At 41.1% G+C, this 26221-nt stretch overlaps 1 protein-coding gene across 1 annotated transcript in view; it reads left to right on the top strand.

The window, feature by feature from the left end:
* Window positions 1–26221, top strand: part of Slc9a9 (solute carrier family 9 member A9) — a 559136-nt gene that overhangs the window by 261681 nt on the left and 271234 nt on the right. The window contains exon 9 of the mRNA XM_005366691.3: window positions 23424–23512. Within this exon, the coding sequence (XP_005366748.1) occupies window positions 23424–23512 (89 nt within the window). The remainder of the gene's footprint in view (window positions 1–23423; window positions 23513–26221) is intronic.

Genomic DNA, 26221 nt, shown 5'->3' on the forward strand with positions numbered 1-26221 from the left:
GCGGGAACCATGGCGACTCACTGACTCAGCTTCTTTCTCCCAGCCTTCTGTTCTGTTTACTCCACCCACCTAAGGGTTGGCCTATCAAGGGGCCTAGGCAGTTTCTTTATTCCTTAACCAATGAAATCAACAGATTGATATATGACATTCTTCTGTACATAAGTTGTGAAGTTATCTACATAATGCTAACAGTTAAGAATAAATACTTGACCTTCTAGAAAGGTTAGGAAGTATCTTGTAATAAAGATATTCAAGTGCACACACACACACACACACACACATCTAAAACTGGTACATTTATATGAATGAAGATTTTCTATTTCTGGGTTCCTTTCAACAAGATCTTGTTTTAGAAACTACATGCAAGGTTACAGTCCACAGGAAACTCTACCTTGCTCTTTTACCTTTCCAACCTGACTCCTTCACTGGATGCCTGAAGACTAAGGATTCAGCCTCACAAGACGAGCCCTTGCAGGTATGGGCTTTAGTAGCAGGAAAACCCCAATGTCTATGGCTGCACCCAGCAGAAGGCTCTCCTGAGCAGTGCTCCAGATTTAGGCAATATGCCTAAGAGACATTTGATTCAAAGCAAGCTAGGTACGAGCATTGCCTATTGCCAAAGACCAAGCAGACAAATCACTTGTGTGTTTATGTGTTATTTAATCCTTGCCTATTTCCAAATTGGATTTGCAACAACTCATATTACCAGCCATGCATGCATATCGTGGGACCTCTTAGTTGAGGATAAACATCCATGTTCTGGGATAGAGATTTTCTGCAAAATTAGGCAGCTGTGTGTTGTTATAGTTTGGCAGTAAGCATGGCTTTGTGCTCTTTGGGAGCCAAAGTCAAAAGAGACCATGTTGACTAGCCTGGGACTAAAACAGCCTTGTCAGAGGGAGTCACTTTAGTTATAAAAACTAACCAAAAAAAAAAAAAATTTACGGGGACTACTAAAATTTTAGGAGGTTTTATCAGTTGGATCATCATTTGTGGAGTTTGAGCACCTGAATAGAAATGTCTTTAATAATAATTTTGAAGAAGTTGGAGACGTGTTCTTCATGTGGTCTTTTCTCATAATCACCTCTGAAGAAACCTGAGGGTCTCATACCCAGTGAAATTCTCTCATCTCATCGCAGTGTAAGGATACCATCCTAGACCACATCAAATTAGCATGGTGCAAAGATAAAGCGGTTTAACATATGCCTAACAAATAAATACACAGCAGTGAATACAGGGAGGTATAAAATGGGATGAGCTAAGGAACGCTTGAGACCAGAAGTCTTGAGGACTTGCTTGTCTGGCACACGAGCAGTGCAACATGGATAATCTGGACATGGTACCCATGTGCCACCATTTCCCAGAAAGACTCCCTGAATCCAGGCATTGCCAAATGCGTCTGTAGGTGGATTTTTCTGCCCCTCCTGCCAGCTCCCAAATCATGACACAGAGACTTTTTATGAATCTCAGTCGATAGCTTGTTACTAACCAGCTCTTACAACTCAAATTACCCCATTTTTATTAATCTGCTCTTTGTCTCATGGCTTTATTACCTTTACTCTGTACTGACCATGCTGCTGCTTCTCTGACTGGGTGGTGACTCTCGAAACTCTGCCCTCTTCTTTCCAGCATTCTCTCTGCCCTGAAAATCCTGCCTGCTATTGGCTATTTTTCTTTTTATTAAAGCAATCACAGTGACATGCCTTCACACATGTAAAAGAATATTCCCCAACACAGGTCCTCAAGGACATCACCCTGAAAGCAGGTCTGTGAGCCTTTCATGCCTAGTTTATCTCTTTTATAGGTTCTATGAGTTTGATTTTCACATATGACTTGGCCTTGAAAACAGAATTTATGTCACTTTGACTGTAGCATGTCTGTTTTTAAATACATATCTTCACTTTCTTTATTTAATTCTATGGAAAGACATATTTACTGTATGAAATTTTGGAAAATATACATTCACAGAAGGAAACAAATTAGAAATAATTTGTATCATTACTTCCTACTTACAGCTATTATTAACATTATACTGTGTCCATTTAACAAAATGTATGCATATATATTTACATTCACAAAAAAACAAATTGAATATGTACTTAAATATACTCAGGCATTTAGATATTGAATCTAAATTCAATTTAGAAAATAAGCAACTTGCTTTCCTCACTCAACAGTTTATAATAAATGCTTTTTATGACATTCAATGGCACATAAACTTCTACCAAGTCTTTTGATTATTTACAGTTTTTAGTACTAATGATTTTTAGGTAATAATCCTTAGAGCTAGGTGTCTTAGTTAGGATTTCTATTGCTGTGAAGAGACACCATGACCATGGCAACTCTTAAAGAGTAAAACATTTCATCAGGGTGTTCCACTTACAGTTTCAGAGGTTCAGTCCATTATCGTCATGATGGGACATGGTGGCACGGTGGCAGACATGGTGCTGGAGAAACAGTTGAAAGTCCTATATTGTGCAGGTAACAGGAAATGGTCTGAGGGTCACACTGAGGGAAACTTGAACAAAAGAGACCTCAGAACCTACCCCCACAGTGACACACTTCCTTCAACAAGGCCACGCCTCCTAATAGTGCCACTCCTATGAGCTCACAGGGGCAAGTTACATTCAAACTACCACACTAGGTATGTGGATTTTATTTATAAAACTGCCTAAAAACAAACTTTCCGGGCTAATATCTTATTTATGAGGAACTGTTCTAATTGTCTTCTGTAAAAATCATGCCCCCTTGTGCTTCTGCCAACATGGGTGCTCACTCCCATCAACCTGTTAAACATGCTGAACAGATCACATTCCATTTCCTTCTCTTCTCCCCTCCTACTGAAAAAAAAGCATCTAATGGCATACTGCTTATCTGCATCTCTTCTTTGCTGAACCACCTGTCAGTCCCTTTGTCCTTTCTTCTCATTCAAATCCTCATCTTGCCACATTTTGTTTTCATTATTCTTTATCAAGCAAATTAAGCTGTCATTTGTCATATATTCTATGAATATTCTTCAATATGCATCTTTCTTTTCATTGTATTTATTGTGTGAGTGTATATGTGTGTGTGTTCACTCATGTGCATGCATGTGTATATGGTGTTCATGAATGTGAAGACCAAGGATAGATGTAGGTGTTTACTTTGGTTGTATTCTATTCTATTTATTGAAGCATGGTCCTTGCTGAAGCCATAACTCACTAATTTAGTTGATCTAGCTAGCCGGTGTCCTCAGGAATCCCCTGCTCCATCTCTCAAGTGATGGGACTACAAATGGATCATCACATCCTATTGTCATTTACAGGAGCACTGGGGATATGAACTCTCTTCCTTGTGCTTGCCCAGCCAGTCTTTCAGCCATGGAATCTTCTCTCCGGGCCCCTGTTTCCTTTTAGATATCTTATATTTTGTTTGGTTGCATCGGGTAATGTGGTCGTGTAGATATTTTCGTGGTTTTTATAAGTTTATCCCCATTCTACAACACCCAAATATTTCTTTAATGATAATATATGCTTTATTGTAGTAGCTCCTTGGTTTTATTTGTGGGGTTGAATAGGGATTTGATTTTCTTCCTAAGCCAATTGTTCTAACAATGCAGAGATTTAAATCCATCTGCATATCATGTATTATGTGTATGTTCTTGACTTTCTGTTGTTTACTTAGCTTGTGTTCACTCTTTAAATTATTTTCACCTTGATGGTTTATCTTAATATCCAATAGATCAGGGATGGAAGGATGCTAAGTAGTTCAGAGGACTGACTACTCTGTCAGAGGATCTAGGTTTGTTCCCCAGCACCTGCATGGTGGCTTACAACTCCAACTCCAGGGGATCCAACACTCTCTTCTAGTTTTCATAAGAACTGCAAGTATGTGGTGCACAGACAATCACACATGAAGGAAAAACACCATAACTTAAAATAAAAATAAACAAATATCAAAACTTTAATGCTGTGGGACAATGGTCTTTTATCCTGTCACTTGTATTATTTTTAATAAAATGCTGATTGGCCAGTAGCCAGGCAGGAAGTATAGGTGAGTGACCAGGCAGGAAGTAGAGGCATGGCAACAATAATTATGGGAAGAGGAAAGTTTCAGTCCACAGTTGTCACCCAGACACAGAGGAAGCTAGACACAGAACAAGCAATATGTGACTGCCTTGTTGAAAAAGGTACTAAGCCACGTGGCTAACACAGACAAGTATTATGGGCTAATATAAGTTACACGAGTTAATAAGAAGCCTGAGCTACTAGGACAATCAGTTTATAATTAATGTAGACCTCTGTGTATTTCTTTGGGACTGAATGACTGCAGGACTGGGTGGGACAGAAACCTCAGTAAACACTTTAATATATTTGCAATCTACATATAAGTGTATGGATTTATAGATTTATCTTCTAGATCAATATCCTGTATTTTATCTTCATTTTTAAAGACCCCTATGCTATTTATATAGTACTCATATTTTTACTTCTAAACGAATTGAAAATAATGTTGTGTTTCAAACAGAAAATAATTTGAGAATTATGTCCCTCTATTTATTTAAGTCATTTTATGGCCCTCAGTAAATTTTTATGGTTATCTTCATATTAGACTTACAAATTCCTTTTTAAGTATCTTTTTAGCTATTTTATAGTATGGGGTTCTGCAATGAATGGGGACTTGTTTGTCCATATGCATCTATATCTCACTACCATATTTCATTTACTCTTTGTGGTTCTGAAATCCCGAAGAACTGACCTGATATGTAGGCTTGAAGGGCAGACATTACAATAAACTATCAGGTCGACAGCAAGACTAAAGGATCCCGTTCACTCAATCTAAATCTTGTGTGTGGTGTGTGTGTGTGTGTGTGTGTGTGTGTGTGTGTGTGTGTGTGTGTGTGTACATGTACATGCATGTGTGTGAGCCAGAGATCTACATCAGGTTTCTTCTTCAATCCCTGACTCTCTAATTTCTTAAGATGGACTCACCCACTGACCCTGGAGCTTAGCTATTTGGCTACACTACTTAGCCAGCAAGCCCCAAGGACCCTCCTGTCTCTACCTCCCTAATACAAGGATATCAGACACATGCTGTGGCCCTCAGTTTTTTGCTTACTTGTTTTGTTTTGTATTATGGGTTCTGAAGTACTGAAATCAGGTGCTCATGCTTGCGCAGCAAACACATTACATCCTGGACCTCCCAAGCCTCGGTGCTGATCTTTTGAGCCTTGGAATAAGTGAGTACAGTTCATCAGAGAATCAGATTTCCCAACTCTGCATCACAGACTCCGTGATACAGTAATAAGTGCTCCTGTACCTGGAGGTATTTCTATAGTTCCTTTCCAGCCACTGGTTAGGCTATCCCAGAGCAGATCGACAGAACGAGTAAGTAATCATCATGAATTTCATGAATCTGTAACTTGACTTCCATACCTTCTCAGCTAAAAATTAAGACACATAGACAGGAAAAGAGCCTAGTCTAGCAGAGTGTAGTGGCCATGTGCTGGTGCCTCTGTTCACAATCCATTCTCACTTCCACTGATACTCATATCCCAGGGTCAATTAAGGAATAACCCCCACGTTCCACTCGATACAGTATGGTAAGCAAGATGTGTCACCCTCCCTTGCTAAAATGATTGACAGCTTCTGGAGTCAGGTCCACCAGATGTTTTCCCTGGGACAGGAATCTTTAGGACAGGTATAGGAAGATGCACAGTTGTTGGAACCTGCTCTTTGTAGTAGCAGAACCTTGTTAAGACCTTCTATTCATTCCTGCCAGCAGAGCCCTGGCACTCGGTGCATTTTTTCTCCTGAGAACTGCCATACTTCTTTCCAATAAATTCTCCCTGGTGGCAGAAGCCAGGGTCTGTTTTGATTGCTTACAAAGAAGCCTAAATGGGATAAAGGAAATAATGATCTACGGGTATTATATAACGGAAACCATGAGTGGATGAGAGACCAGAAAGGAAATAAAGTTCAAAGGCAGCACAGCCTTGAGGCAAGAGTACTTGGGACTGTCTTATGCCAGGTGCATACTTAGCGACAAACAACCAGACCAAAAAAAAAAAAAAAAAAAAGCTTTCAAAGATGGTTTGCATGGTGCTCATTATCCTTGTCATTTCAGCTTCTTATTAGATTCATTATGAGCACTTCATGGGGATGGGAGCTTCCTCACCACCATGTCTCCTGCTCTCACTTCAGTTGTTACTAATTTGATGATGATCATTTGATTTATTTTCATCATCTTTTACTTCAAGGGCCGTATTTGCCACCACCTCATCTCAGGCTCTTGGAAACTTGCACCTGCAAATATTCAATAGTCACACAGAAGAACAGCTTTTATAGAAACAAGTGGCTTTTAGACATGCAAATGAGGCTGGCATTTCTGTTCCCCAGAAGTCTGGTTTTCCTGCTACTGGAAGTGCGACAAGTGCAGTTGGAGAAGCTTACTGAGAAAGACTCGACCAAGGCCAAGTGTGAATGCAGTCTTCCTCGGGGAGGGAAGTGTGCACATTGAAATGGCCACCATGGGTTCTCCCTGGCAAGGAGTACTAGGAGGAAAGAATTTCTAAGACTATGTCTACCTGGCTTTCACAGCCAGCTGTGGAGGGAGCAGCCGCTGGCTTCTGGCTCCTCAGCTGAGTCACAGGGGCTGGAACAAGCCATTCTATTAATTGGTTCTTATCTCTTCACTGCTAAAGCAAACGGATTCCATTAGTATCCAGTGGAGGGACTTTGGACAAATACCGAAATGTGGCTTTTGAGGAAATGCAAGACCCTGAGGTGTTCTCTCTTAGAGATGCCTGGTCTATCCGCATCCCTGACTTCTGATAAGGTAGAAATCTCCCCATCCAGAGACCTACTTTCTAAAAGTCATTAGGTTACTAAAGCCATTATTTTAAATTGAATATTGAAAATAATTCAGCAGCATTATGTATAGCATAATCCCTAATAAAATTGAATCCTGTCATAGGAGCTGATGCATAGTTTATGAAGATAACAAAGAAGCACAGCTGGAGAGGTTATTTGAAAATTTATTTTTATAATCTCTTTCCCAGCAGAGACTTTGGGGGTCCCATTTTTTGCCAGAAGCAAACTTTCAGGACTCTCATTAAATAGCGAAGTGTGTGATTTCCGAGGGCAACACTGACACAGTGTCTAATGATTCCCTGCTCCCAGGCACTGCTGTAATAAATGCATCTTCCATTTTTAGATTCCTGGGGCCTATTTTGTAGCCACTGGAGGAAAAGGAAAGGGTATGACATGCCTTCCCTCTCACACACAAAATTTAAACAATATAGCCCACTATTTATTCAGCTTGGAATGGTTTCCATCTGAGAAAATAAACTTGTCAAATCTGAAGGAAACTAGTCTTGATTGCTGAGCAATGCTGATGGGCTTTGAAGTGTGAGCCTGGAGAATAAAAGGCTCCATGAAAGATAAATACATAAATAACCACCAAGAAGCTAAGGCAGGTCCTGATCTGGTTCGTTCTCTGGGACAGCTGACCAAGACATGAAACAAAGATGCGGTAGGCACATGTGTAAACCACAACAGTGGAGTCGCGTCTGTCCTGTCACCCACATGCTTCTGTTGGTCTGCAGTCTCAGGTCCTAATTACACCGCCTGGTAAGGAAGAGCTGACACGTGTCAGGTCAGTTCGTGAAAGGCTTTTGTGAAGTGGAAAGGCAACCTGGGAAATTCTTTCACAATACCTGAAGAAAATCGCTCTCCCACTGCAGTCACTTCACCAGACATGTTGAGACTTCACTTGATCTCTGTGACTGGGCTCTTTGCATCTCATCCTTACCATCTCACCAACTGATAAACTGGGTTGAAGATTCCAAAGAAAGCTTTTGGCTTAGAGGGGAATGTGTTCCATTTGGCATGCCTCTGACTGGGCTGGGATATGGTTTATGCTGCTCAGTATGGCAACTTGCCATAAGGGTCTTAATTCAGACTGTTTCTCAAAATAAATCTACCTGGCACCTCTTGACATAACACTGCTCTAGATTTCACACTGACAGGAGGATGTAAAGTTCACATAGACAAAACTCACCAGCAGATAAGGAACAGTGTTTACCAAGAGCCTTCAGGCTGCAGGAACAAGCACCCATCATTCCCAAGGATTAGTTACTGAACCATGGCCAAGCATGCCCTGATGTGGGTTTAGTAAGCAAGTATAGCACACATTTCTGCAGTCGGACTTTTCTTTGGGCCTCCAGCTCACAAATAACAACATAGAGACTTATTAATTATAAAAGCTTGGCCTTAGCTTAGGCTTGTTCCTAACTAGCTCTTATAACTTAACCATTTATATTAACCTATGTTCTATCATGTGGTGTTACCTCTCTTCCATCTTGCACCTCCCATTTTCTTTCCATGTCTCCCAGCATCTCCTGCAGCTCAGTTCCTCCTACTTCCTCTCTCTGCTCAGAAGTCCAGACTATACCTCCTGTGCTGTGGGATAATGCTCTTGTACACTGTAAAGATATATCACTCGATTTAGTTTAATAAAATACTTGACCAGTAGCCATGCAGGAAGTATAGGCAGGGTGACTAGACTAAGAGAATTCTGGGAAGAGGAAAGGCAGAGAGTTAGTCACCAGATGCAGAGCAAGATGAGAATGCCTTACTGAGCAAAGATCCCAAGCCACATGGCTAAACATAGGCAAGAATTATGGGTTAATTTAAGGTGTAAGATAGTTAATAATAAGCCTGAGCTAATTGGCCAACAATTTATAATTAATATAAACCTCTGTGTGTTTCTTTGGGATTGAACAGCTGCAGGACCAGGTGAGACAGAAACTTCTTTCTGCATTCCTGTCTAGCTATTGGTCATTAAGATCTTTATTAAACCAATCATGGCAATACATTTTCATGCAGCATACAAATATCCCACAACATTTCCCCCATATTGTCTAAATAAAAAGGAAAGATTTCAACTCTAATATAGTAAATTTACATGTATTTAGAACAGTTATCAAGTAAGAATTATGTTTATAATGTCAAGTCTACTTGTATGTAGCATATTTGGAGAAAATATTCTAGTATTTATCTTATCTTAATGAATTTAAAGATTTATATCTAAACCATTTTATGATAACTTATATTACCATCTTCAAACTATTTTTATACCTCAAAACATTTTCTTAGATAGACAATTTAAACTTTTATGTGTCTCAACTTTATACACTTTATACTTCTTTTGTGAATTTCTTTTCTAAATTTGGTAACAAGGAAAACTGTAACTACAACTATCTAGGCTTCAACCCCATCAAATACATGAGAAGGCTATAATATTACCCGAGTAAACAGGAAGTGTAGAGTAAGCAATTTTCGAAACTATACAAACAACAGAGACATTTGACTGCCTGGACAGTCACCCAAGTTTCCTCTGTAATAGTTGGGCATCCATCTTTAGCCTACTGGTCTAGAATATCTGATAGACTTTTCTGTGAAGCAGAAATATTGGAGTGTCCTACCTTGTCTTAGCAAAGTTTGGCAGTTACTTTGTGTTCTGCTTGTCCAATCTGTACAACATTCTGACAGCAGTTGAGGCAAGAGCAGTTTCTTTGCCAAGTAGATAGCTTTGCCATAAATTTTTATATGGAGGTTCTTTGATGCCCACTCTCCTCTTTTGAAGTAAATTAATGCTGTCAGAAGCAGATGTGTCTCGTCATGTAAAGTCTTGTGTGATTAAAAAATTTTAAATGCCATATTCTTTGTCTTTCAAGTGTTTGATGACCATCTATCTATCTAAAATATATTTCTGTATGACCTTGAGAACACCTAACATGACTACAAGTTTTATTGTTATAGATGACTAACTACTAACCTGAATTTCTTAATTATCCTTAATGGTTTATAATAATAGCTTTTAAAGAGTAGAAATTTACATTACATTTTTAAAAGCTGAATAGCTACAATACCTTAAACAAGAGTAGAAACATATATATAGTATAACAAAGATACTTAAATTTGTATCAATATATAAAAATATCTTAAGCAAGAGTAGAAATATAAAGTATATTCTAACAAAAATAACCTTAAATTTGCATCAATATATAAAAATCCATACCAATATAAAATATTTGAGACTAGTGATTGTTCAAAAGTAGATTAAAAATCCACCCTTTTATCCTATCATTTCTGTTATATCTGTAGGCTCATATTTCTGTATGGCACAAGAGCCATAAGCCCGGTCTGAGGTGATCATGAACTCTGTAGACAAGCTGTCTCTGTTTAACAACAGCCAGGATGTGTTGTTTCTAGTTTTTTTTTTTTTTTTTTTTTTTTGTTGTTGTTGTTATAAATGTAGATTACCTGAGAAGAGACGTTGGCTGAAGTTGATGACTTAAGAGTTAGGAATTTTGGTGCTTCCTTTTTTTGTAACTTGGAGGATGTCTTATAGAGATGTTAATTTATGGCCTACCTGACTGCTAGCATACAGGTAGATGTGGACGTGATTTGAGCTGATGTACCTGGTTATCTAGGAGACAACCTAATGTGTTTTCCCGCTCATTTTATGTGATGATATATAAGGTGTTTGGAGAATAAACGAGAGATTCCTTTGAGAGAGATCTTGCCCTTCCATGATGTCCGTGTAAGCTGCGTTGGTTTATTCCTTGCAACTCCGTTCCAGTCCAGTTAGGGAATCTTTGTTGGACCCACACAGCCTCCAACATATATCCCCCCTTTTTCCCTTCATAAAGAGATCCCTGAATACAATCTTCTTTGTTCAGCTTTTTTCCTGACCATGACTAATAACAACTTGTAACCAACTCCCCTAAACAATGACAAATATCTATAACCCACCGAATGACCAAAAACCACCCACTCTACCTCTTAGGAATGTGGGTATCATTCATGTTCTCGAGATTGCTTCCTGTTGTCTGAGGGTAATGGCATCTTTAGAGAAAAATAAGATAATGGTGAAGTCCTGGAAGATCTAGCTGTATTATTTTTTATTTATTTTCTGATAGGAAGGTGTAGAGCTTATCTGAAGTGCAGCTAGAGTAGTCTGTGAGGCTGGACCATCTCAGTTAGCTGCTTTGCAGTTGCTCTGACTGCAGAGTTTTGAAGAAACTATAATAGAGCCATTCTGAGAGGCCACTTGACTTTATTGATGTCTGGTTCTTTTGTTCTGAAAACATATAAACTTTTAAAGGTAACATATAGATCTATTTTAACACAAGTATGGAATATGCAGCATGCATAAGTCAGTTAAAGATTTTGTAGTCAGATTTTTTTTGAGCCACCAGCTCACAAATAATGACGTGGAGACTTATTAATTATGAAATCTCAATCTTAGCTTAGGCTTGTCCCACTAGCACTTATAAATTAACCCATTTACTTTAATCTATGTTCTGTCATATAGCGTGTTACCTTAGCTCTCCATACTACCCATGCTGCTTCCTTCCCATTTGGCAGTGACTCCACCTTCTTCTTTCCAGAGCTCTTTCTTTTTTTAATATTTTTTATTTATTTATTATGTATACAATATTCTGTCTGTGCGTATGCCCACAGGCCAGAAGAGGGCACAAGACCCCATTACAGATGGTTGTGAGCCACCATGTGGTTGCTGGGAATTGAACTCAGAACCTCTGGAAGAGCAGGCAATGCCCTTAACCTCTGAGCCATCTCTCCAGCCCCAGAGTTCTTTCTCTACTTGGAAGTCCTGCCCATACTTCCTGCCTAGCTATCGACCAGTCAGCTTTTTATTACACCAATCATAGAATACATTTTCACACAGTGTACAAATATCCCACAACAAAACTCCTCTTATTGTAGCTTACCAGCACACGCCTGCACTTTTTTGAGCCAAATTACCATTCATGTCAATAACCAAGCTACCTGTACAAGTAACAAGCCATGGTAATCTTACCCCTGCCTTCTTCACTGTGAGTATTCTCAGCCAATACCTCAATGGCGTCGGAAAGCAGAGCGAGAAAAGTAAAATGAGTTCTCAAGAAGTATATTCCGCACAGGAGTATAAAAATTGCCATACTGTGACACAAATAACCAGAGCACAGGTGATGGCAGAAGGAATAATCAAGGTTATTTCCGGCTACACACCTCAATGGCTCTGTCACTCCAGCAGTGTGGGGAAGGGCAATCTCTTGGCTTCTTTCCCTAGTGCTGTGATTAAATACTCTGACAAAAGCAATTTGAGGATGGAAAGGTTTAGTTTAGGTCCCAGTTCAAGGTACAGTCCTAGGCAGCAGGAGCTCGAAACACCTGGTCACCTGCAGGCGGAAGACTGGCACAATGAATGTGTTTAGTGCTCAGCTTGCAGTCTCCATCCATACAGCCCCAGTGCTCCTGGCAGGCTGTGGTCCTTTTCACAGTCAAGAGGGTCACTGACCATCAACTAACATAATCAAGAGAACCCCCTACAGGCATGCCAGTGTCCCTTCTTCCAGGTGATTGTAGATTAGCAATTGTCACTAATTCTCACTGACAACAATTAGTTCAGTTAAAAGCCTTCAGGATCCTCCCTGTGTGGAACAGCCACACAAGAGGGGACATTTCCCACTAATAGGAAAAATTACTAATTAGAAATTCCAGGTCTCCCACTACAGTTGTGGTCATTGATTCTAAACAAATGGACAGGCAGGTAGGCTTACGGCTGATGCATTACCAAAACTTTAGGGTAAATGTCGGGGTCTAAACATCAACAACAAAAATTTTCTCTTCTTCCCCACCCTTCAAGTTGACCTGTATCCATTATTACATTTGTATATTAGTAAGAATTTCCTTACATTGATAGTCAGGGGTGGGGGACAGGGTGGTGCTTAGTGGAAATTTAAAAACTTTGCAACCTAGACATGAAACAATGCTGAAATGTGTGTTCCGTCTGCACCAGTGTAGTCAGAATGAGAACCTAGGTTCCTGCTGTTTCCTCTTACAGTCTACAGACTCCTGACCAAGTTACCCAGCTGCCAAACAAGGGGAACAGGACAGTAAATGTACTCTTTGGAAACTTAGATTCCTTCATATTCCCTGAAGGAGTTTTCCATTCCTTTAAATCTTTGACTTCTCCATTCCAAGTTCTTCCCGCTCAGTGGTAGCAGCAAACCTGTCAGAACGACTCTTGTACTAGATCAAGAATAAAGAAATGTGTAGCCTGGAAAATAGCCCATCAACCTTGAAACCCTCAGAGTACTGTCTAAGAACAAGACACATTGTTTTCTCTCTTATTCTCTTTTTGTGTTCTCATAATATAATCAATATTTCCTATCTAAAAATGCAATATTCTCCAATTTTAGAAACCCCTCAAGTTTGCATTTAATGTCAAAGAAAATCATGCTTCATGTGACAGACGTTTATTTTTACACTTCACTGTCTGAAGGCCTTGTCGACTTTTAATGAGAAAAGGATAACGTTATCTCTGACTGAGACTAGAGTTGATGATGGGCTTGAACAGAACTGTTAAATATAAGGGGGAAATGGACTCTACAACTAATCAATCCTCATAAACATTTGTTTGTATGTAAGGATAGAAATCTTCACCCTGGCTTTTCTTTTCAAGGTAAATAAGCATTTCCTTAAACAGAGAAGAATTAATTTGACAAACAACTATTTGAGCCCCTGTATGTTCTAAAAACCACTATGGGTTGGAGATAATACAGATAGAAAAGTAGTGGACACAACTCTTAAGGATACACAGGCAGACAGGAAGTCAGTGTGCATCTGTAGGGCCCCGTGTGGTCCTTCCTTTCTATCTTCCCTAGACCTTGACACAATGGAAGAACTGTTGTGTTCATACCACAGACACTTCAAGCTAAAAGGTGTTTAGGGAAGTTACCTACCTTCAGCAGTGCTTGGCAGAGTTTCTTGACTCTCACAGACTAAAATATAAATAGGTCCATCATGCGCCACATACCTTTATATTTGTTTTCATTTGTTGTTCATAGGAATACATATATTCCTCTGCAGTACATAACAGTGCTTGTTAAGATTATGACGTTCTCCTCCCTTCTTCCACCTTTCAGTTATCTTACCCCAATTCAAAACCGCTAATGCAGACTGCCTTCCTTAATTTGCTGAGAAGACAATGGGACTTAGTGGAAAGCAATTAATTTAAATCGAACCAATCATCCAATTTGTTCAGCGTCTGAGCAATCACCTATGGGTCCTAGGCCTCCTCGTTCCCAATGCAGCATTATTCTTTTTACATAATTTCCAATCACAAATGATGAACCTTGGGCATGCAAGCAAGCAAATTAATACGGAGGTCTCTAAGGGGGTCCAGAAGCATAAATAACAGACAAGGGTGCAAATAGTATTCAGTTACTCAGAAGGCAGTAACTGTTCCATGAAAACTGACCTCTCTGGAAGTAATTTACATACCACCAGTATCATTATTTTTACCAAATAGCTGTTTCCTGGATCTCCTTGCCAGTGAGTTTAAACTGAACTGTGTGCTTTGTGGTTTCTCAAAACAGTTCTTTTAGCTAGTGACTGAAAGTGTTGGTTTTAATTTTTGTTCAAAATTACATAAATGAGCCCCTGTGGCCAAGCCTTTTATGACCTTGCCCACCCCTGAAAGCTCCGTGGGCAGGCGCTGAAAGGCGATTTTGTCCACAAACATGAGTCAGACACTCTCACTTGCTCTCCACCACTTCCCAGTTTCTTCCAGAGTTGCATATAATGGCTGCTTGTTTTTCCAGAGGTGGTAGAAATAGAACCAGTATGATTTATATGATACAACATGAAGAATAGTTCCCTTTTAATTTTATTAGTCAGTGGAGAATTCCATTCGAAGTGTTTTATCGTATTCACCCCCCACTTTTTCTAGGTCATCCATCCAGGCCCTGTGCACCCATTTTGTGTCTTCTTTATTATAAACCATGTGGTTCAATTCATGCTTCTCTTAGATCCATGAACCCTGTATATCTTTTTGTAGCCTGCTACTAAAGCGTGGTGGATCTACCAGGGGTACATTCTTAAAGGAAACCACCAACTCTCCCTCTCCTGGCAGGGTTCTGCTGCCAATAGCTTCTCGTCTAGCTGTGGAACTTAGTGTTCACCTCTGTTCTCCGTGCTAGGATTTTGTATGGCTCAAGCTGGCACAGGGTTGTGTGTCCTGTCACAACCACTGTGAGCCCATACATGCAGCTGCCCTGCTGTGTCCAGGAAAAGACTGTACCCTTGTGATTTCCCATGCTTCTGCTCTTGCATTCTTTCAGCCCCCTCTTCTGCAATGATTCCCTTGTCTTTGGAGGAAGGGTTGTGATATGTACATCCTGCTTAGGGATGGGAAATATGCAGCTTCTTATTCTTTACACCCTTTGTGGGTCTTTTTGTGCTAATCACCACCTACTGCAAATAGAAGCTTCTCTGATAAGGGTTTATCTATGCATTAATAAAGGGTTACAAAGATAGGTCACTAGGAGTTAGTTTAATAATATGTACATTGAGCAACATAATAGTGCTAGGTTTTCCTCTGGGGCTTATGACCTGTCTAGTTGTACACTCTTGGCCCCAGTAAGGGTTCCAGGTATGAGTTGTATTTTGTAGAAGCAGGCCTTAAATCAAATGGGAAAGTGAGTGGCTGCTCCCATCGTGCCCAGACCACTTTTGCACCAGCGGGTATGGGTATGTCTTGTCAGATTAGGTGTTGCTGTCACTCCAGGAGTTCACAGCTGGGTAGGACTGATGATTGCTTTTCTCCTCCAGCCGAATGCATAGCATCTTCCAGCACTGTGAAAACTAGCCAGTAGGGGGTGAAGCTTCCAGGTCATTATCAGCTTGGTTTCTCTATGCTCTCTGATTCAAGTCCAAGATGTCTTCAGAAATAGGGTCTGGCTATCAAGTTCTAGAGGATAATCAATAGCATTGGCAACAGCCTGTAATGTTTAGGGGTCTATGGGACTCACAGACCAAAAACCCCAAAAGAGGTTAACCTATTCCTGACCCTTCCCTCTATTCCCTCCACTATCCTGTCCTCCCTCCCCTAACTTTAACTTTTCCTGTTCTACTGTTCCCCTTTAACCTTTATACTGAGTTTGCCCCCTCCCTTTAAAGCCCCTTACTAAATTGCATGACTTCTATGGGTATTCCCAATGAAGCACACATATCTGAAAATCAAAGCTGTCATTACAGAATGAGAGGAATGGGTGACTTTTATCTTCATGAATCCATGTTGTCTCAATCGGAATGGTTCTTTTTAGTTCCGACCACTTACCCACAGATTTCAGTTTTCTGAACAACCTAACAATATTCTGTTGTGCAAATATACCATTTTCTCATTATCATCAGCTGGTGGCCAGCTAGGCTGTTTCCAAACAGAGCAGCCATGAACTGCCTTGCTGAGATTATCAGGAGAGAGGAATATTCACCTGTTTTCATCATTGCAGTAACGAGGGGAAAGAAGGCAGCAGATGACTTCCAAGGCTACAGAATGTAAAAAAACATGCAGTTCTCACCACACAGGTCAATGGAAAAGGTGGTGTTTGTCCACTGAATGCATATCTCTGGCTCATTTCTCCCCTTTCATGTCTTCTTCATTTCTCCTGATTCTAACACTTATGGGGAAACTTTATATTTACTGACTTTTAGAAATATGCTTACCTGGCTTAGCATTTTAGTTTATGGCATGTTGCTCTAGACTCAGAATAAGCCTATGAAACATTTGGGAGCTATCCAAATGAGAAAGCTGCATCTTCAAAATGTGAAGTGATTGGCCAATACCACCTGTAAGTGGGGATGCAGGTAAAATCCTGAGTGAATGGGTATAACCCTGTCAAGGACCCCTCCCCCCCAATGCCTCAGATCCATGGGAATGGCAGAGCTTCACCCTGGTCCCTGTGAGAATATTGAGAGAATGTATAAGAAGATCCAACCACAGATTCCTCTACCCAGATGTTTACAGCTGAAGACTGCTTCCCTATAAAGACCCCCCAACTGACACTAGCTAACCCTTCTTTCCTGTGCTGGTCATAATAAACAGACTGAGTTCCCAGGGTGGTAGCATAGTAGGTGCCCCCCATCAGAGCAAGGACAGCCCACGCAATCCCAGCTTTTCTGTGTGTGTATCATCATTCCTTCCATGTCTATCGTTTCTTTATTCCCACTCTGTCCTAGTTAGGTTTCCCAAGTCATGTGGACCTGGCAAACACACATTTTATAACCATCACCAGAGTCAGAAAATGGCAGCCTGGGTAGGACAGAGACTTGAGCTATTCTGGGCTGCCGAGAGACATGGAACACACTGTTCTCTTACCACTCTGGATTTTACCATCATCTGTATTAGTAGATGCTAGCTGATTCTTTATTTACTTATTTTGAATCTATTTTATGCCACATGTCTAACTTCTTGAAGTTAATAGTCCACTTACTATCAGTCTTTCTTTTGCTAGTAACTTCTATATAAAGCTATGAAATTTCCTTCAGATCATTTCATTTTTATTCCCTTGGTTTTGACAGAAATAGACAGTCAGTGATATTTATTTCCAAGTAAGTTATAATTTCTCATTTAATTTTATCTTCAACCCCAGCTTCATTAAGAAAAGTCTACTTTGAAATCTCTAAAAGGCACATTTAGTTGTCCATGTCTTTTTGTTAATTTTTGACTTTATGACACTTAGATTAAAAAAGATGTGATCATTTTATAGTAATGAAATGATGAGAGTTGTTTGCTGTCTTTGGAGGAGAAATTTTACTGAACTAAATGAAGGCAAAATATATTGTTAATTTACTCTATGTAAGTATTTTCTTAACCCACCAGTATTATTTTTAAAAAAAGAAAAAAATTAAGTAAAGCCCTTAGAAGTTCCACATGACAACTGTTCTCTCAAACAAAAAATTTATTTCATAGAATCATGTCTATTCTGGAAAACCAGAGAAGTAGAAACAGAAAACATACACACACAAAAAAATCTTTAAAACTTCCTTAGCATTAGCAAGAGACACTGATAAAATAAGAAATAAAAAAGGGCAACAAGCTGTGTGTAGTCCCCAAAGAATCAAGAACAAAGCAAAGGTCTCATATTAGGGCCGTGCAAGGTTAAGCCAAGTTGTAAGACCAGGGGTGATTTGACTTTGGTCAATGATTATTTCTTAGGTTTGGTCTAAGGACTAGAACATCTCCTGACATTATGAAAATATAGAGCGTGAGGCCTTACTCTAAAATAATTGCATTTCAATAAGATTCCTCGTGCTTGCTGATCTGGATTCCAGAAATTCTCTTGTCTATCGCAGATTGTTGGGTCACAATAGCACTTGCAGAAGGGTAGAGGCTTCTGGTATATAAAGAAGACAGAGGCAGGCTGTAACTGTGCATCTCCTGGAGTGCTGAGAACAGGCAGTTGTGGGGAGAGACAGCAGTGAGAGGGAAGAGAGGACGTGGGTCCCTCCTGCTGAGCTGCCTCTGTCAGACAGAGGACAGATATTGCAAGAGTCCTCATTTTCCACGTCTTTTGGGTTTTTTTCATAAAGCAGTTTATTTACAGCTCTAATCCACAAGCAATCAGCTTCTTTAAACGAGATTACTCAATTTCATTTTTAATTAAAATACAATTACAACAGCCCCCATCCTTCTCCTCCAGCTCCTCTTATACCCCCTCCTCTATCAAATCCATAGTCTCTTTTTGTTAACTATTACACACACAACAGATATATAGATAGATATTATATATAATGATATATACTTTAAGTAAGTATATAATAGATAATATGTTCATATATAATATAGATTGAGATTTTAATTCGGAGATTAATGAAATGTATTTAGGAGTAAGTAAAACATAGAACTCAAGTAAGTCTACCTTCTACTTGATGGAAAAAGCTCTTTCTACAGTGGAAGATGATCATTAGCCTAAACATACCCAATGATGAGAGCCTTCATACCCCGCTGGGGAGTTGTACATATGTCCTGTAAAGGCCAAGGGACTGGAAATAAGAAACCATGCCCCAGTCTGGACTGCACCTCTTCTTCCGTGTTCCTAGGTCTTACCTATTTCTACTTTCAAGTCACTTCTTTCTGTCTCAAACCCCAGCTACATCTTATCACCACCTATTCTGACCAGAGGGAGGATTGAACAGAGAATGATCTGAGGCCTCTAAGGACATAAAGTCTTGCCTGCCTTGATTTACCCCATAGTCCTAGTTCTAAATGGGAAAATACAAGCTGCTTTTATTTCAAAATGGCAAGCATGCAGTGGTTCTGGAAACCATCCAAGTTTAGAATGAGAGGAAGGTCCCAAGAGTCCCTTTCAAAAAACAGTCAAAAAATAAAAGAGAAGCCACTAGGCCACTGACACACAGCTGAATGCAGGCACTTGGGTGGCCTGGTGATGTGGCATTAGTAAAATCAAAGAAGGAACTGAGGTCATTCCAGACAGCCCATGTGAACCGCAGGACCAGGCAGAGCTATTGGAAACAAATAGGAATTTGGAGATGAAGCTCCTAGGCCTCTGGCCCGAAAGACTCTCTCTGGCTACCCTTGCTTTCTGAGACGTGTGTGGAGCTGGCCTGGAGGTGCCATAAAAAACAGACAGTGGACTGGGAAAGAAGGCTGGACCTGACTGCAGAACTAAGGGAAAGAACCACTGTAAGGTGCCTCTGAGCAGAAAGCAGAGCCAGGAACAGGGAGTCCTCTGTCCAGTGTGCTGTGCATCCTCTAGGGCTGTGCTGACAGAAGCAAACAGCACCCACAGGAGAGTGTGGCCTGTGATGCCTGGAGCTGGGATCAGAGTCAAGAAGGAAGGTGGATTTAGAGCTAAACCACTGACTGGTGATTAGTGCAAAGAACTCTTGTCCTCTTGTCTCTTACATGTGGCTGTCTGAAACACAGAACATTTAAGGCTGCTGTGCAGGGCCCTACATGCCAGCAGCAAAAGGACTAGCTAGGCTGGGTGTGGAGAAGTGTCCTTACAATTAAAATGTGCATTAGAAACAGAGCACTGTCGACTCCGAATCTGTTCTACAAGGGAAAATGTTAAGGATGCTACAGTTCCCCTTTCCTCATGGGGTACCTGGTTCAAGTCCCCACCAATGTCTGGACACTGGACACTACCTAACCTACAGGGCAGAGTAAAAGATCTGTAACAACAAATACCAATCAAAAGAACATTTAAAACAATAAGTTGAAATAAAAGCTATTTTACACTGACATGGTATTGTAATTCTCCACCTAATATTTTCAGACCAGAATTGAGCACAGATAACTGAAACCACTTTGTGAAGCTACAGATAAGATGGGGTGGCTGGTTGGGCATTGGTGGTTCACACCATTAATTCCAGTACTCTGGAGGCAGAGGCAGGCAGAATTCTGTGAGTTTGAGGCCAGCCAGGTCTACAAAGGGAGTTCCGGGTCAGCCAAGACTGTTACCAGAGAAACTCTGTCTCAAAAAACAAAACCAACAAAAAAGGGGGTAGCTTAGTTGATGTATTTAGATGAGGCAATTTCAAAATGTGTTTGGCTTGTAAAAGTCATTCTAATCACAGTAATTTGTGTGATTTAATTAATTACCGGGCTATAGAATTATGATCATGTATGCTAATACTAAAGGCCAAATCAACCTCGTTGCTTTACTTTAATTGCAGCAGCAAGCTTCTGAGCACATGATTTTCACGTCTGTCATACATACCATGGAGCCATATGCGTGGTTCTGAAAGAATTTCGCGGGGACATTGCAAGTTAGTGTTGCAGAGGAGGCAAGGCAATGAAATGCAGAGTGAGGGAGCATGCTCAGTGGGTGGGGCGAGTCAGCTCAGAGACGTAATCCCCACCATCAGATATCTGTTGCCCTGCATTATCAGAAATGGCAGTTTTCAGATAGACTGAGACCACCTCAGAGCATTCTTCAATGGCCTAACGTAGGTAGAAAAAGCAAAGGAAGTTGGGGGAAACATTGCAATACCGCTGTCACTTCCAAGGTGACCTTCAGTAAATGACTTTAGTCTCTCCCTTATTCCACAGGGAGAGAAATATTCAGTTATTTATTAACAACACTCACAAGTGTCCTGTGCTTCTCTGAGAATTAGGGGCCACAGGCTCTGGTAAGCTCTGCTTCTGTGAGGAAGGCAGGAAAACAGACAAGTGCAGAAACCATTAGGTGGCTAGCATGGAACGGGGAGAGAAAGCGGGATAAAGAAGGATGAAAGAGTGGGTTTTACAAAGTGAATAGGGGAGGTCTGTCTGGCTATGTGACATCTGAAGAGACACCCGAAGGGAGGAGGGAACCTCCAGAGTTTCCAGAGAAGAGCTCTCCCAATTCTGGGGCTTGGATGCTCAAGGACCTTGTGGCAGGATATGTGTGGAAGGGACCATGAGTCAGGAGGGAATGTGTTAAAAGTGAGGCCAGAGTGTTGTAGGGAAGGAAAGGACAGGGCTAGAGCCTGGGAGTACGTTCCAAAGTCTAGGCAGAGGGCACACATGACCAGATAGGGTCACCATCTCTGCATGAACATAATATAAGAAACCAACTAGGAAGTCAAGGACTTCACCTAGGAAGCCATTCTGTCATCCAAACAAGACATGAGGATAGCTTGGGAAAGGACATCAAGGCGAGAGGAGCTGAAAAGTGGTTGGGCTTGAACAAAGAATGCAATTGGTGTTGTACAGTGAGAAGAGAAGCCAAAGGCAGGAACAACAGAGAAAATGAAGACAGACAGGGGCCATGCTGAGCAGAGGAAGGCAGCAGGCAGGGCTGCTGAGTCACCAGGAGCCTGAGCCTGTGTGCAAGGAAGCAGCAATGCAGAAAGCAGGAAGGGGGAGCGGAAACCAAGGCCCTGTAGGGTGTCCACCATGCTGAGCTCCAGCTCCGCAGAGCGCGTCTCTTGGTCCTCCTTTTTCTCAGAATGAGCTACTTCACTGTCCTCCACACCGTCGCATGTGTTTGTGTCCTCTCCGGATTATCAGGATATTGTTAAATTAGTTTCCCGGGAATGAGGGAGTTGGTCAGCGAATCCTGATTCAGGGTAGTTAAGAGAGATGCTTCATCGTATTTTCAAATAAACACAGAGAAGCATTTGATGACAACAGTATATGGATGGTGATCCTTCTACTACCTCAGCATCTTTACCTCACTTGAGCATCCCTGGGACTGGTTGATTTTTGATAGAAATTTTGTGAAGACTAAAAATGTTTTACTTTTTACTTTTTAGAATTTCCCAAGACATGCTAGGAAACTAAAAATTTACCAAAAATCTTTAGGAATAATGTGTGTGTGTGTGTGTGTGTGTGTGTGTGTGTATTTCTTAGCAAACTTTCCTGCTTGTTTTTATTCTTTATCCAAAAATGTAAAACATGTTAAAAAGAAATAAGCAATGGAAACGGCTCTGCGCTAGTATTCTATTAACATGTTTAAACAATATTTTATCTGATACCAACTTGAAAAATAACCAGTATGTAAATAAATACATGCAGTTTACATATGAAGAAGCCCAGCCCTTTAAAATTCTTTATTTTAAGCTCATTTGAAATGCCAGTATTCTGTTCACATAGCTCTATACTCTTAAGAATCATCAGCATTTAATTTATGAGTGTTTTTAGATGGAAAGCCTCTGCTGCTTAAAATTCAGCGCAATCCTCTTGTTCTGAGTTGAGGAATACTTATCTCCCATGCTTTTCCCCAAGCCCCCCTCTATGCTCAATTTCCCATAATTAATCTAATCTTTAATCCAGAGTAGAGTGCAGCTCTCACCCAAACCCACCCAGGCCAGAGACACCATCAGAGGCAGAGCCGAGGAACAAGGAACACATTTGTCCTGCTGTTGCTGTTCTCTGTCCTCCTGGGGCATCTGGCATATGTGACTTCATGTAGCATTGAAAGCTGTGAGTAACGTGGCTTAAGAACACACTGGAATAGACCACAGCCCTGCTCCCTTCAAGAAGAGCATGGCTTGGGCAAAGGTGTTCACTGGTCCTCAGCTGCAGAAAGAGCACACCCAGCTCTGCCAGAGAGGCAAAGGGGCACACAAGGTCCCTTGTCTCCTGCTTGGCAAGTAGAAGCACTGGAAAGGGCAACAAAACCCTTGTCCGTGTCTTAGGTGTGTGACTCATGGCTTTGGAGACTAAATTATGGTACGGCAGGAACCTCTCCAGGCTCCCCAGGGCGCACAGCGGCAAGCGGATGTGCCAACGTTTAATGGGAAAATGCGGCACCGTTGTTGGCACTGGCTCTGGGAAGCCCTGAGTTGACTCCCCATTTTTCTTCATGTGTTTCTAAGATTAGCTTTTCTAACTCGTGACTAAAGGATCATTTCTCCCCAGGAAGAAACTACTTCCATTTTTAGTCAGAAACTACCGCTTAATGCTTTTCTTTGTGTTTCAACTTCAAGACCTGTTTAAAGCAAGTAGCAAGATTTACCCGGGGTTTCATTATCACAGTAATTATTGCGAATTTTACCTCTCCTGACATCAAGTCCATTATCCAGCCCTCTGACATGGGAAAGAAAGTCGACTTTGACTGGTCTTCTTTTGAATTTCAGGCATAGTTGCTGTTCTCTTCTGTGGCGTCACACAGGCACATTATACCTACAACAACCTGTCATCAGATTCCAAACTGAGGACCAAGCAGGTAAAAGAAAATTCGTGCCTGGGTTTTGTCTATTTCTTGGTGCGGTATTTCTGTAGTCACTCTGACAGTGCACGGGAAAAGAATTTTATTAGTCAATGAAGAAAGTAAGCTTAAGGCTTCATTCCAGGTTGGATATTTATAGATTTTTTTCCCTCCAGGATAACCATTAACAATTCTCTTGGTAAGCAAAAATATAGTTATAATAGTCTCTCCCTCCTGAGAGTTGTGGAGCATGAGCTGTCGGTCTCGAAGATGAAAGGCCTATAGTAGGAATAATTCACAGTCACGTCTAAAGGCAGCATAAACCATGTGGAGGTGGGAAGTTATACAGAGAAGGAAACGGAGAAGAATGTGGAACAGCGCTTGGTCTTCAACTGAGTGTTTTTGTTTCCAAGAAAATTCAACTGCCCGTTGCCATATGAGCAAAATGTGCCTCCCTTGTTCTGAGGATGTATCCGGGTGTGTGTCTGCAGAAGAACACACATAGGCTCCTTCTACTAAGCCATTCTGTGCAAGTGTATCCTGACAGCTAGGTATGCAGAGACTGAAGATGACTTTTTCTCCGAGGAAAAACCTTTGTGAAGGCTACTGATGAGAACAAGGCATATAGTAAGCACACAATCCACGGAATGCCAGATATTAGGACAGAAATATCTGGGGAGTGTTTGGGGAGCATTCAATAGGGCATTCTCCCACGGCTGTGACTGGGAAAGTCAGGAGACTTTACCCAATCTGGAGCGATAGTAAGGATGTACCAAGTCAGATAGAGCAAGGGATGGAGAGTATTAAGAAGGATATTTAAGGAGCTGGAGAGATGGCTTAGCAGTTAAGAGCTCTGGCTGTTCTTCCAGAGGGTCTGGGTTCAATTCCCAGCACCCACATGGCAGCTCACAATTCTCTGTAACTCTAGTTCCAGGGGACCCCACAACCCCACACCCTCATACAGACATACCTGTGAGTTAAACACCATTGTACATAAGATACAAATAAATACATATTTTTTTTTTAAAAAGGAAAGGGCACTTGAGGATACTAAGGGATTGGCACAGACAGAGTCTCTTAGGAAATTCACTGATGTGCTGTATAGTTTAATGGACTTAAAAGTAGAGAGAAGCTAAGTCAAGGAGACATGCATGAGGAATGAGACCACACGGGCAGTCTCGGGCTGAGAAAGGGTGATTGTATGCACTTTATGAAGGAAATTGAACTTCATCCTAAAAGTAATGGGTGCTTCTCAACCTTCCTAATACTGATACCCTTTAATACAGTTCCTCATGCCACGGTGAACCCCAACTACAATATTATTTTGCTGCTACCTCATCATTATAATTTTGCTACTGTTATGAATTGTAATGTAAATATCTGGTATGCAGGGTGTATGAGATGTGATTCCTATAGAGGGTTACAACCCACAGGATTGGAAACTCCTGGAGTAGAATAACCAGAAGGGATCTTTGTTTCAATGCTCTGGAGTCCAGCAAATGGGGACAACAGTGTCCATGATGAGCTCCTTGTAAGGGAAGATATGCACCGTCTCTCTTCGTTTTCAGTGCGTTTCTGGCAGTCTGAGCTGTTCTTCCTTGATTTACAGACAGAGCATCCTGACCTGTGCCTTGATGTCCACATGGTTCTCCCAGGCCCCAGCCTCTCTCCAAATTTCTTCTTTTAATAAGAACATCAATCATATTGTGTTAGGGCCTATCCTACTACAGCGTAACCTCCTCTGAATTGATTGATTGCCTCTACAGTGATCCTACTTCCTAATAAGGTCAACTTCTGGGGCACTAAGGATTAGAACTGAAATACATACATCTGGAGGAAGGGTGCATAATTCAGCTCAAAAGGCTGTTATTGAGATCCTTAAGGCAGACTGATGTCAGCCTAATCCGAGTTTCATTTTAGGACTCTCATTCTGGTGGATGTGGGGAAAGAGGACATAGACAAGTTAGCTTTTGCTGTTTAACAACAACAACAAAAACTGGCTCTCCAAATAACACCCAGCAGTAAGCATGTAGTTCCTGTATCTCTAAGTGTCCATCGCTTTCATTGATGGATTTGGTGGTCTGCTTACAGGGATTGAGCTTGTCCGAGTGTCTGTGGATTTGTTGGGGTGTGTATTCTAGGATAAGCTTCCCCAGGGCACCTTTGCCAGTGCCTTCTGTGAGTACTAAAGCAAGTCCACTTCCAATCATCAGCTTGGATCACCTCTCTTAATCATTCTATATGACTCAGTACAAAATCAGCAGCCAAGCAAGTGCCCAACGGGCCGTGAGTAAGCTTTGCAGTATGATTTGGCAGGGACTGTAGCTATGGGACATGAGGAAGAACTGGACTCAGTGATGAGATCTATCCAAAGTGCAGATGAAGGCAGAGCAGTCAGAGACTTCTCATGTGATGCTGCAGAGTGGGTGTAGGGAAAGGGAGAAAGCATCCCAGCCAAATCTGGAATTGGCCGGGAGTTCCTGAAGGCTTACCCGGGGCTCTCTGCAGTAACTCTGGTTTGCACCCTCCCCTCTCTGTTGGGTCTTAACCTCAGCTTGTCCTGACTGTGTCCTTTTCTTGAACAGGGACTCTGCAAGGCCACACTTCCCCAGGGCCATCACTTTACTTCAGGTGGATGCTTTATAGACATCATAAAATAAAATTTCTGACATTTTGACAGCCCTCCAATGAAACAGAAATAAATAATCCAAAATACTGATACTAAAA

This window comes from Microtus ochrogaster, unplaced genomic scaffold, assembly GCF_000317375.1.
Source record: "Microtus ochrogaster isolate Prairie Vole_2 unplaced genomic scaffold, MicOch1.0 UNK12, whole genome shotgun sequence".
Lineage (NCBI taxonomy): Eukaryota > Metazoa > Chordata > Mammalia > Rodentia > Cricetidae > Microtus > Microtus ochrogaster.